Source organism: Balaenoptera ricei, chromosome 18, assembly GCF_028023285.1.
Source record: "Balaenoptera ricei isolate mBalRic1 chromosome 18, mBalRic1.hap2, whole genome shotgun sequence".
In the NCBI taxonomy this organism is placed as follows: Eukaryota; Metazoa; Chordata; class Mammalia; order Artiodactyla; family Balaenopteridae; genus Balaenoptera; species Balaenoptera ricei.
The window spans coordinates 51,549,747-51,563,747 of record NC_082656.1 but is presented as its reverse complement, the minus strand read 5'-3'; the positions used below and the strand labels follow the sequence as shown (position 1 = coordinate 51,563,747).

General features: G+C 36.3%; 1 protein-coding gene across 7 annotated transcripts in view; it reads left to right on the top strand.

The window, feature by feature from the left end:
* The window catches only part of KLF12 (KLF transcription factor 12), a 455,655-nt gene that overhangs the window by 303,939 nt on the left and 137,715 nt on the right, over positions 1 to 14,001 (top strand). For all 7 annotated transcript variants that reach the window (XM_059902659.1, XM_059902662.1, XM_059902657.1 and 4 more), the window contains one exon: positions 1,543 to 2,089. In XM_059902659.1, coding sequence (XP_059758642.1) covers positions 1,543 to 2,089 — 547 coding nt within the window. The remainder of the gene's footprint in view (positions 1 to 1,542; positions 2,090 to 14,001) is intronic.

Genomic DNA, 14,001 nt, shown 5'->3' with positions numbered 1-14,001 from the left:
TCATTTTGATATTTTCTAATTCTTTTCTTTTGGTGGGTAAGTAACCATGTTAGCCTAGAAGCAAAAAAAACAAACAAACAATAAAATATCAACCCATTTTCCTGTTTAGTTGATCTGGTACCATTGTTTAGCTTATTTTCTTTCTTTTCTCATTGTTGCTAAATAAAATGCCCTTGCACTATTGTATTTTCTGAATGGAGCTATAATTTATATTCTATAAAGAAAGATTTGAAGAAGCATGTTTTGTTCCTTTAAGTGTATGCTCAAGCTTTGAGGGGACTAGCAAACCAAAATCTTTTATTAAACAAAGAATGAAATGAACCAATTTAATATAATTTTAGGCATTGTTGTTCTCATACCATAGTGAAGCTGAAAAAAAAAAGTTTTGGTCTTCATATAATAGAACAATAATGTCTACGTTAGGCTGGTCAAATTAGATATAACCAAAAATAATCTTTTGTAGTCTAACTCTCTGTTAAGGCTAGACGGACACCTGCTAATTTGGGGGCCATTTTAGGCCTTGGAAATAGACATTTAGTAACTATTTCTTGAATTTATGAGTGAATAGGTATAAAAATAAATTATATTCATGCTCAGTAATAACACACTGAGCCCATTAGTCTGGGTGGAATCTTGGATTTTTTATTATTATTTATTATTAAATTTTGCTCCTTAAATCTTGAAAGCATGAAAACAAACTTGGACAAAATTATTATCATTGTCTTAAATTACACAGCACAAGCATAGGCAACTTAAGATTTACAGAATAAGCTTTTCCTAAAATTATTTCCTAAAAATGTCTGTTGTATTTCTGTATATTATTTTGAGAAAAACTTTTTCATTGCTGTGAGCTCAGTTATAATCCAGTTATTAGAAATGGTTTGTATTCAGTAATTTAGCAAGCGGGTGTGGGAGGTTAGAGAATTTTATGCCCTGTTTTAATGCTCAAAATGAGAATGGTATGATGGCTCTTGCACCAAATATGAAAGTTGAAATGTCGTGGTGAGTTTCCCCCGTGTTGTTGCCAGGTAATATTATGCCTGCAGATTTATTAGAGTGTTGAGTAAAGGGTTGGAATCATGAAATTGTAGAATTTTAGAGCTGGAAAGGCTATTTAAGCTTATCTAATCAAAATTCCCATTAGTTTATAACCAAGGAAACTGAGACTCTTAAGTGCAGTGATGGGTCAGACAAACAGAGCGAATGTTTTTAATTGAAGAGGTTGTATTTATGCTGTCTTAAGATAATATTTTGCATTCTGAACTGGTCTTTCAGAAGATTTTATGTAAAATCGCTGTTCATTTTTAGGTTCCTGTGGCTTCTTTTCTCCTCCGTAGTGTACTTCCCTGGATTTCGACAATGATGTCTGTCGCTCTCCCAGTCGTCTTACTCTGTTGTGCTTTTGTACTCTCCACTTTAATTATGACGACTGTCCGAGCAGTTCTTCAGATATTTGGAGAGCGAATTAATGTTCTGTAGCAATAAGAGAAAAATTAAAAAACATTCAAGTCATCAATCATACCTCTATTTTTCTCCCCACAGTCTCCAAACGTCCACAACTACCCCGATATGGAAGCTGTTCCCCTGTTGCTAAATAATGTGAAAGGGGAACCCCCGGAGGACCCGTTATGCGTAGATCACTTCCAGACACAAACTGAGCCAGTGGACTTGTCCATCAACAAAGCCAGGACGTCCCCCACAGCCGTTTCCTCCTCCCCCGTTTCCATGACAGCGTCCGCCTCCTCCCCGTCTTCAACTTCAACCTCTTCGTCGTCTTCTAGTCGTCCAGCCTCATCCCCAACTGTTATAACATCAGTATCTTCAGCATCATCTTCGTCAACGGTATTAACTCCAGGGCCCCTTGTTGCCTCCGCCTCTGGTGTGGGAGGCCAGCAGTTTTTGCACATTATCCATCCCGTTCCGCCTTCAAGTCCCATGAATTTACAGTCTAACAAACTGAGTCACGTTCACCGCATCCCCGTGGTGGTCCAGTCGGTGCCTGTTGTCTACACAGCTGTGCGGTCACCTGGAAATGTGAACAACACTATCGTCGTACCACTTTTGGAGGATGGGAGAAGCCATGGCAAAGGTAAGAGACACAAGCAAGCCTTGATTTATTTCAGCAGTAACTCTTCATTTATTCAGTGAGCGGACCCTAAGTCGTAGGCAAACACACTACATCCAAGGAAGTTCTGTGCAGAACGGCACAGAGGAGACAGCAGATCCACTGCTGAGTAGAGCACAGTTTAGTAGAAACTAACCTCATATTTATATAGGTATATGCTTCAGTATTACTTAGTCCATATTTCTATGTATCAAGTCATTTAATGTCAGAATTCAAATACCTAACTTTGCAAAATATTTTTACCTTCAAGTGCTCAGATAGAAAGTTCAATCTATAGTCAGCGTAACTGCTTGTGAGATGTAAATGTGTAAATCCCTCGTAGAGGTTAACCACTGTGAAATTTTTAAAAAGTGTGTCAGGATGTTTCTTCTTTCAGTTGTTCAGACTGGAACTTAACTTGTCTGGCAATAATATAAAATTCCATGAAGTTCCAGTGGTTGGAACCTGATCGATCATTCACTTTTGAGTAATTTGTAAATTAAGTTGCCATTAAAGTAATTCTAAAGTTAGGTGTTTGGCTACAAATGTGTTATGTAGTTTGAGTTCTTATCTTCATACAAGTCTAAGTTATTATTTTAAATAGCAGGAAGCCTCCATATGATAGAAATCATTCAAAATGCAGTATTAATATTTCCTTCTGGGGGTTAGAAGACAGAAAGATACTTTGTTATATGACTGTATGTAATAATACCAAGTTAATTATGTATGATAGACAGCTGATCATGAAGTTATTTTTCTTCTTCTAATTTCTTTTTGCTTCATTTTTAAATAGAAGGAATTGTAATAATATCATGGTGTTGATTTTTCTTCCCTTTCTATGAATCTAAAAACATAAGCCACCCTTCTATAGAGATGTAAAATGCCTATAATCATCAACTCATATGTGTGTATTTTGTCTTCAGAGCCTAGAAATGACGATGGATTAAGACTTAGAGTGCATTACTTTTTGCTTTGATACCATATTACTTCCGAGGCCCATAATTAAAATATGATGGGTGAATACATAAAACACTGCCTTCGTGTAAAATACTAGTAAACATAGTTGTTTTGGTTCTTGTATAAGGTAGGATTCAGTGCATAGGAATAACATTTGGTCGTGAACTTGGAGAAATTTTTGCAAACATACATTACAAAATTGTGCATTCATCTTTTGCAAGTTACTATTTTATCTGCTGTGAGTTTCTTCATAGCACATGACAAATTTCATCTTCCCAGTTTTACCACGTGAAAAATCTTGTGCTTTACAGCAGTCAGAGGTTTAAACTGCAAACTTGAGATCCAGACGCTCTGCTTACCTGACAACCTTTTTTTTTCTTTTTTTTTTCTTTTTTTTTTGTGCTTTTATGGGCAAAGGCCAGGAAGTAGTCCCACCACCATCTTTGTGAGCAGGTAGAAGAAAAAGAAGTGAGTCTTTACATAGATTTTTCTTGAGTCAAACCTTCTTTGATATTACTAATACTTCTGATCCAAATGAGCTAATTGATTTGAATAATAATAACATAACTAAAGGCCACATTAGGTATTTATTTTCTTTTATAATTTACAGATGTGCTTTAAATTTTTTAAGAATTAGAAATTAACAACTAGAAAAATTATAACCTCGTGTATTACATTATATATGTGTATATGTGTACACCATAGAACCCAATCTTTTTGCAATAACACTTATGAAAAATATTGCTTTTATTGTGAAGGCGATTGATAAGGATTTTAACACTGTTCATGACCTGTTTTTATAATTTTCATGCTCTAATGAAGGAAACAAAAGAGATATCTCTTTTATTTGCCATTATTTTATGGGAGAGATTACTTTTATTTAAAGTTTACTGCCAAAATTTAATTTTCTGGAAAATTTATCTTTGCAGAAGAACTGTGTTAAGTAAGACTCATGCTGTAATTTGTTCTCTACATGAGTATATTTGTTAGTTTCATGCAGTGTTTTCTATTCAGTAGTTTCCTCATATCAAGAGTAAACATTTATATAACCATAAACACACTAAACTATAATGTGGATGTTAACAGCATGAGATTTGTGGTCAAGGTTGTATGGGTTAGAATCCTAGTTCCCTCACTTCCAGCTTTGGACTGGGCAGTAACTGGGCAAAGTTATTTAATTTCACTAATCTTCATTTTCTTCAGTGATAAAATGGGAATAACAGTATATATCTTGGAAGATTATTGGGAAGATAAAGTAAGAGCTTATGTGTAGATGTCTAGCACTGATCAACTATCAATAAATGTTTGCAGTTATTTATCATTATTATATCCCCCCAAAAAAAAATACCTGAAGCAATAATGTTCAGAAATTTTTTCTCTGTCGTATAAAAACAGAAAGTTGGAGGAAAAAAGACTTATTGAATTTAAAAGTGAAAAACTGCTTCCAAGAAGTTGGTATAGAAATGCTTCTCAAAGTTGTTACAACAAATTATAAGGGATGAGAGTTTAGGATGAGAAATTGTCTGGAAAATCTCATACTTTCTATGTTTATTAATTTATATTAAGTTTTTATAATCCTCACATTCTACAGATATTGCTACAGCATTTTATAAGTTTTTTTAATTATTTAATTGATTAATTAGATGATGGTAAAATTATCTAGTGGAGGAGGCCTGCCTATCTCACAGAATGAATAAAGGAGAGGGCATTTCAGTGATTCCTCACGTCTTTATTTTGCACATATGCACTGGGCACTGGGCCAGCAATGCAATGACTGGGTGATAAAGGGAGCCCTATTTCCATTCTCAAATAGGACTTGTATATCTGGTATGGATGAGCAAAAGAAAATACAGTAGGGGAGTTGGTTTTTCAAAATGCTACTAATAAAAATACAAAACTAACTCATATAAATGTAGGTGATTGTACTAGCTAATTACCTTTAAAGTTGGTATAACATATCTGGTCTGTGGTAGAGAAATAGATTACCTTACATGACACTACACAAGGGACTGTGAATGAATACATCTGTATCTAAAATAACATGAATTGAGTCATTTGTCCATTCAAGTATTTATTGAGCATCTCTTATGGATCAGGCATTTTACGGGCACCAGAGACATAGTGTTGAGCAAAACAGATGCTGTTTCTATCTGAGTGCTTGTAGTCTACTGGGAGATTTTGACATCAAACAGAAAAATCGTACAATTAACTGAAAACTGTGGACAGAGTTGGGTTAAAATGTAGACCAGCCATGGATGTGCCTAGGGCAAAGAGTTTAATTATAACTGCAGAGAGAGAAAGTTGTATATGACAGAAGTATTTTCATACAGGGTGTTATATGTGGTTGGAAAAAATGTTTTTGCTGAGATGCTCAGAAAGGGGTGATCGGGGCTTGGGAGTGTGGTGGGCTGGAACTTCCGCACGGTATGCTCGGATGTGAAAAAGCATTCTAATGAGGAGAGAACTCCAGCCTATCCAGTATTTATGGAATATGGTCTAAAGGAATGGCAAGTCGTCAGCTAGCCCAGGGCACCAACAGATCTCAGTTGGGTCTTGAATGTAATCTGTGATAGGAAGGAAAATGGCATGATGTTCTGGAAGGCACAGTAAACACAGTGTAGACTAGAGCCATCAGAGGGGTGCTGTCAGAGAAGGTTTCCAGAGGAGGACATTTTTCTGCTTGATACAGGACAAAGTAGCAGTTAGCCCCTCGAAGTGATAGTGCTGGGGGGTAGAAGGCTCTCCACAGAACCTGAGACCTGTTATTTATAAACAAGACCCTAAAGTGATGATTTGACCTTGTAAAGGAATTTCAGTTCAGCCTGGGGAAGTTTTTGGTAGATTTCCCAGGAGATTTTCATTAGTTTTTACAGATATTTAGCAGAAGGAAGCATAGAAGGTCAAAACAAATCACAAGCAAAGTTGTTCTTCGTTTGTTATTGCCTTGATGGAAAAGTAGGCACTTTTTTGGTTCTCTTTTCCTTCCTTCCTTTTGATCCACTGTTAAGGTGAGGGAAAGAGTGTTTAAGAGAATGCAAGTGAAGAGAGCGTTTCACAGAGGGACTCATCAAATGTATCAAAAGCTTCTAAGGGGCCAAACAAAATGAGGACTAAGAATGGAGCATTTTGGGAGGATGGAGTTTACTGGTGACACTGTGTCAGTGGAGTGGTGGGGACAAAGGGCGGACTGAAGTGAGTTCATGTTCAGATGGGACGTGAGGCAGGGGCGACAAAGTCTAGACAACTCTTTGGAGTAGTTTTGCTGGAAGAGTTTTGGAGGAATGGCATGATAGCTGGAGAGGCATTTACGCTCTCAAGGGAGAATTTTAAAAGAGGCAGAAAGTATAGCATATTTGTATTCTGTCAAGAATAATCCAGTAGACAGTTGAAAATGGGTAATTCTAGAGAGGGAAGAATTACAGAAGCAAAATTGTTAATTGCACATTAGTTGCATGTATAATTTTGTGGAAGTAACCTGCATCTTGCAGTAATTAACCCAAATTCTAAAGACAATTTATTAGATTGACACAAGTTTTAGGAAAAAAGATACATAATGGAAAAGGAAAGAAAATGCAAAAAACAGCAGATAATGATCTAGGATTGACAATGAAAAGCAAACAGGAGTTCAGCAAAATGTGGGTTCCACTGAGAATTATAAAAACGATACCAGCATTAATATGAATATAAGATCAAACGTTTCTCATTCACCACTTACTGGAATGTACAGAATAATTAAAAGAAAAAGGTAACCCCCAAATAATTTGTTGTTTAAAGACATTTGTATAATTGAATATTAATAGATATTACATTTCAGAAACGCAGAACACTTAAAGAGCAAGGCCATAGCCAGTCTGTGACCATCCAACTAAAGAGCTAAAAAAAAAAAAAAAAAAAAGGATTTACTTTCTCCCTCCCATATGTGAGCTAGTCCTTTCTCCATGTAGCTAAAGGAACAGGTAATATCACCTTGATGCCCAGGAACGAGGCTCGAGCAAAGGTGTGATTGACCGGTGGCTTTGAAAAAGCCAGAACTGAAAAGCCAGCTGGGTATTTCACTGTTGCCCAGTTTTCTTCCCTGACCACTATTGCATCCTTCTTTGCTACGTTATATAGATGGTCTGTTGGTCTGTCTTCTCCCCCTTTCCCCATATTGTCTTCTCCTTAGCCACCCAAACCCACTGGATGTCCCCGTGGCTGTAAAAAAGGAGATTGCCCAGCAGAAAAAGCTCAGCTCGTTTCCTATGCAACCACATTCTTTTTCCTGAAAATGCAACCCTGGCAGCCCAGCCTACCAGAAGTTTTACAAAACATATTTCTTGCATCAAGACTTTTTCTTATAATGATGTCATACTTGAAAAATAACTCATTATGGGTCATAAGTGCATTATTCCTGACTTCAAATATTTACAGGATAAGATCCTTGAGTTTAAAGTACTTTTTCCCCCAGATGTCTGACGAGAGCCTGTTGTTACTGCTGTTAAGAAACCAGCAGCCATTTGGGCATGTCATTTCTTTCGTCATCTCCCTTAATGAAAGCGTGTTATTTTTCTATTATTTTTAGATGAAGTGAGGAATCTTCCAAAACTATACCTTATTCCCATAGCACTGGTTCAGGAATTTCAAAGGGCCGTGGCTGTGAGCAAATCTGAAATACTCAAACCCTATTTCTTCCTACAGGCTTTTGCTTTTCTCAGCAGCCCACAGAAAGAAGCCACAAGTGTATTTTTAGTCCTAGGCCATTTATACTTGTGAAGGGAAATCTGGTCATTGCAGTGATTGCTGCAGAGCTGGTTGGAGGTTATGACTGTAGCTCCTGACCATCTAATGCAACTGCAGTTTTGCTCCCATGAAACTCTCCATTTCAGATCTCTTTGTGTCGCCAGTTTTCTTCTGCTGTCAGCTTTCCCAACGTTGATGTTTGTGGTATCTCATTTCAGGTCCAGGTTCATTTTGTTACAGACTTGCTTCTCCTGTCTACCTTACACATGACTGTCCTCTTTTAGTTCACCATTCAATGGATTCCTGGTATCATCTGTCCATAGGACCAGAATAGTCCAGGGCAGCTGACTTATGCTCATGTATATGGTTGTCTTGGCTTCTTGAGTGATTGAACTACCACAGCTTCCTTTGGTAAATGTATTCTACTTATGCTTAATTAAGTATGATAACTACTAGATACAGATTCCTATTTTAAATCTAAATTTAATGTTTATTGACAAACCATCTAGTTACTCAATCTTTTATTGTTAATTTTTTAATGTTGCTTATTGGGAAGCAGGAATGGATGGTTGCTGAATTTTGGCTTATTATTCTTGAATTTAGATTTTGATAGGACTTGAGTGTTTTATTACTGTCATTATAAGACAGGAACATGTCAAATAGAAAGGCAGCCAATTTTTATGAAAAACTGAATTTTAAATAGCAGGTCAGAATATTTTATATAGAAACGTTGGTCATTTGTTGTTTGGTTTTACCTGATTTTCAACAAGGAGTAGAAACTTATCTGTATTTTTTCACTTCTGGGCGCCCATAGGAAGTTGAATGGATTCCATCAAAAAAATGGCTTCTTATATGCTCTTGTTTATCTGAAATACCCACAATCTGTCGACTCCCCTGTTTTGTCTGGCATAGACTGGGTTAGGTCTAAAATTTGATGATAATAACTGTCTTGAGAGAGGAGACAGAAATTGTATGTACTGTTCTAAGAGAATTAGCAGAAAAGAGAAAACTGTAAATGTAAACTGTAAAATGTCAAGGAATGAGTTTGGCTTTTCCCCCACACAGTTAAATAGTAAATAAAATTACAAAGGGGAAAAGAAGAGAAAAAAGTATGGCCTGCAGAGGCGATCCACATTAAGAGAGAGGTGATACTTCATTCAGAGATAGATATTATGTAAGGAAGCAAAGATAATAGACAGGAGACAAACCCATTCAATAGATAAAGTAGCTAAAGCAAGGGGTTACCAAAGTGGAATTTGTGTCCATTCTGTTATTAAGTGATACCTAGCACACCATTTTAATTTGTTAGGTCAAGTGCCTCCTAGGATAAAGTGGTCTAATTTATATTTAAATAGATAGATGCTTAAATGTGATATATTACTAGTATTTAGTCTAAGGTTAGTTTCTATGTTCATTTTTCACCACACTTGAAAAGTTTTCTCTGATAATATTTAACACATTGAACATTAACATACTGGATCTTGAAATATAATATCTTTCCTTTCCTCTATAGTTTCCTTTTTTAAGAACAACTTTTTTCTCTCCTGAAGTCATGTTCTATTTAAATATAAAGCTTCTAATTTCAAATAGTACAGGTGCTGTTATGCTGCAAGGAAATTCTTATTTTACATATCAGATTGCAGATATTTATAGGATTCTTTTGATGATGTTTGGACTTATATACTCATTGCAAGAAACCTTTGGTTATTGGATGGATATATCTATATATAGAGAGATATAGATATCTATCCTTATCTGGATATATCTATATAGATACAGTTATTTTTTGCAAATGGGCATTTTACCTAGTGACTCTTAAGACCTGGAAAGAACAAATGAAAGAAGGAAGAATATAAGATCCAAAAGGGAAACTTGGTCTTAGAATCCTTGCCAGCACTGTTTTAAATTGGCTTTTTAATTATTTATAACCCTCTGGCTGTCGTTTCTGTCTCCCGATTTTTTCTCACTCCCTCAACAATAATTCTTTTTCTATTCCAAGCTCTGTTACTATTTTCTCAGCCCCTTCTCTCTGCCCGTTCTCCATTGTTAATGGAGAATTTGATTAACTGTTCTTCCACTTTGTGTTCTTTACAAAAGAACAAATGGATATTTGTCTTTCTTTCTAATAAATAAAAGAAGAGCTACCAATTTACAGAATAATCATCACGTACTCCATCTTTCCTCCAGCCACCTTCATGTGGGGAGAATGCTACTTTGATCATTGGCCAGTTGTATGTGTTTTTCATGACCAGGTGTCTTCACCATCGTTTTTCTTCATTTTATCAACAAATGTTTTATGGACCAGTTATATGGCCAGAAATGTCACTATGGCGATTTTTAAAATAACTTCTCTTAAAAGCCTGCTTTTTAGTGTACAATACACTAAAATGATACTGTTCACACTGTGAGTCGTTTTCCTGTTGATGAATCTTGAAATCAGTTTATTAGCTTATAATCAGCATTTTAAAGAAATTAAATAGGATGGAATTGATTAAGAAATATGGGAGTATCACCCAAATAAGTATTATATCATGAAACTTTTACTTCCATACATGCAAATGCAGTACTGTGTGTGTCTGTATACTGTCTGTGTACTGAGTCATATTGAAATATGTATTTCTTACTGTAGTTCCTGTCTAAAAAGTTTGAACGAGACTACATGGAGTTCCGTCACCTTTAATTCAGATTCTTCCCTCTTCCTTTCTCTTTTTTTCCATCTCCCTCTCGAATACCCTTCTTGATTCCACCTTCTTTTCTTTACCCTCGCACTCTCCCATCTCCCCTCCCTTTCTGTCTTCTTTCTTCTCCCAGGTGTCCTTCTCCATCTCCCTCCACCCTTCACCATTCTACCTTTTCTTGAAGCTTGATTCTTCTTCCTCTTCTATAGGTAACCAAATCACCTATCCCAGAAGTGATGTATTATGGAACTAAGCAACCTATATTGAAAATGATAGCCTTTGTACTGCCATCTAGTGGTGGAATTTTAAAATAATGTGAACGGAAAGAGTTGGAGGAACTCTATGGAATCAAGTTATTTCTTCTGTGATTGCTCTCGGGTTTTCCCAGCTGGTTTAGGGTTGTCAGGGAGTGCAGTGAATATGCTCTTTTAAAGTGAAACTTGAACATGAATTTGAAACCTAACTTATCTACTTTGTTTTAAGAAGCATCCCTTCTACTCACTTGTCCTACTTCCCATCCTGCACATTTGTATGTGACTTCTGTTTAGTAGAAGTAAAATGCTACTTTCTATGTATCTGTGCTTAGTTCTTTTTGTAACTGTGGATTGTGTTTGTTGGGTTAGTGGACGCACGTATATGCCGACTTGTGAACTATTAAGTTTTATTGAATGTCATAGAGAAAAAATAAAAAGAGAGTTATGTCTGGGACAGCAGGACTGCAGGAAGACAGAAAATAGGAGAATTTGGTGAAACTGATAACTGGGAGTAGCCCTTGGAGAATTCATCAGAGAACTGCCTTCTCAACAGCTAGGGACTTAGGAAAAGCTCAGCAGAAATGGAGTAGAATTCGAAAGATATTCCCATGGTATATGGGTTTCTCAGTTTCTCAGTGCGAGAAAGACCTAGTGGGACTGGGGTGACCTACAATAAGAATAAACTTTTCTGTTGACAAGAACTGTAGTTGCTTATATAATGCAGTATATATTATTATAAATCCTCACTCACAGGATAAAATAGGCTGACATCTCCCAAAATCCATCTGGGCCTCATTAGCTACAATTTTTCCAACACATTGCGTTGTGCCTGACACTAGTCAATGTTCAGTAAATACTTAGTGAATGAACAAATGAATTAATTAATGTAGGTGCAGTGTTTTATATGAGGTGCTCAGTTAGAATGCCATGGCCAGTGCTGGTCTCTAGTCCTAAACTCTAAACATAAAAGGAACCCTTCCCTGTATGGTGAGGTAGAAGAAGCAACAACATAAAGTGGAAACCAGCAGGGTTCCTCATATCCCCACAGTGTGGATCCTACCACCCCTCCCCGCCAGGCTGTTGCCATTCCACTGAATATGTCTCATGTCTCAGCCAGCATTTCCATGGATTTTCATGATGACAACTATCCCTTTATCCATGTAGTTTCTTTTCCTGGACGGCCTTTTCTTTCTCTGGAAAAAGACCTGGTTCAGATGCCTTCTTTTCTAGAAAGACACATACCAAATTGTATTACAATTTATGCCATACATATACACCTACACATAGATATACATATATGTAAAATATATTCTCTTGGCTCAATATATTTGGCTCAAATATATTATATATAATATAAAACTTTATTATAATGGTATCTATATCATGGCCTTACTGCTTTGTCCAGTGTCTGGCACACAATGAACAATAAATGTTTGCAGAATGAATGAATATCATTCCCAGAGCTGTTACTCTCTTATGTCAGTGGGCCATCTGTAATTCCCTGGTGTTTTTGAGTATATTGTTTCTTCTGTTTCCCAAGTTTGTTTTATTTCATTGCATTTAATATTGAAGAATAATATTTGGTGGTACATTATAGATGCTTGATATGATTTAGGTTTTAATGTTTTCTGGAGTTGAACCCCTGTGGGTGAGACATATTCTTATGGCTTCTGAACAGTCTTAATGAAAAGATATTGCTGTATGAAAATTACAGCCAGTTCTTATTTATTGTTTTACTCTCAGGTAAAATAGTTTACCTGTGAAACTAGGATAAATAATGGCTTTGATTGGATCTAGGCAATTAATAGAGTCTGTGAGGTTTCTTATGTAATAGTAATGCCAATTTCATTTCCCAGTCAGGGTGAAACAAATTACACCTCCTATCCCATTGCAGTTAACTGTGTCAGCATCACACTACCATTAAAATCTCAATAAAATCTGAAAACTGTGGAGTATGGATAATCCCACTATAAATTGTAATAAAAATTACCCCTCCAGACTCTGTATTCTCTCCATGAAGTTCATAGACAGTGTCTCTTTGTACATGAAGTTTTATGAAATAAATCAACCAGTTCTCCTGTCCTTACCAGATAGCAAGCTGTTTTGATTTAAAAGCTGTTAACGGTACAATCAGTTTTTGGTGTTTGCAGTGCATTTTAAAAACATAAGTTTCATCTAACAAACCTTGAGTAGAAGGAAAATGCTACTTTTATTTGCACTATGCACCGAATGTCTCTTTGTGAGAAAGAATAAATGACATTTTTACCATGGTGGGGCCCGTTTGTTGCAGCCATAAAACAAAGATTTCGTTTCTTTCCACCAATCTCTAATTTTAAAGGTATATTAAGCAAACCCAAGCACAAATCTAAAACAGCTATGCTGAATTGCTTCAAATTTTCTGCGTTTAGAAGGAATTGTCAATTTCATGATTGCATTTTTGTCTCATCTGTGCTAAATCCAAGAGCTGCCTAATCATCTCTGGTGTGGCCTTTGTTAGGAGTAGATGTTTTGTCAGTCCTCTATAAACACAGAGCCCTTTAAAACAGAGGAAACCCTCCAGAGACTTAGGTTGTAAATCTGCAAAGAACATGAATTAGACTCTGGAGGAAGTCATATGTTATAATAAAGGTAAAGTAGGTAGCATTTGACGTGAAAGTTAAAGAAGCATAAGGCTTTGCTACTTGGAGTAGGCAGAAGTATTCCAGCCAAGGAAAAGAGTGAACAGTGAGGACAGAGAATGAAGGGTACGTAAAGAATGAAGAATAGTGGAGCTTTACTGAATCTTAGGCTATAAGGCGCGTGCGCGCACACACACACACACACACACACACACACACACACGGCATAGGGTATAACATATACATTGCATACGTGAATATACTATGAATTACTTATAGGGGAGGACCTGAGATTCTCCTTCTCTGAAAGAGAAAGACTTTTTAACTCTTAGTTTAGATGTACTTCTTACATCCTTTGTGAATATGACTCTTCCTGCTGTGTGTAGAGAGGAAATAGTGAATAAAAATGGCAAAAGAAAAATATAGGAGAGGTATATTTCTCAATTTTTATTTTTATAACTCATGTCCCCTGAAATGTTGTCTCAATAGATTTTTTTATGTATTCCCAATAGCCACAAAAACTGTAGCATTTCACTTTCTGTAGTTTTCCTTAGGAAAAGAAGTTACTGATTTTGCATTACCAATCTACAGATGCTCGAAACCCTCTGAGATTCTCATCTGCCAACCCCCCTGTCCAAATAGGAAATTCCCTTCATCTGTAGGTGGACTAA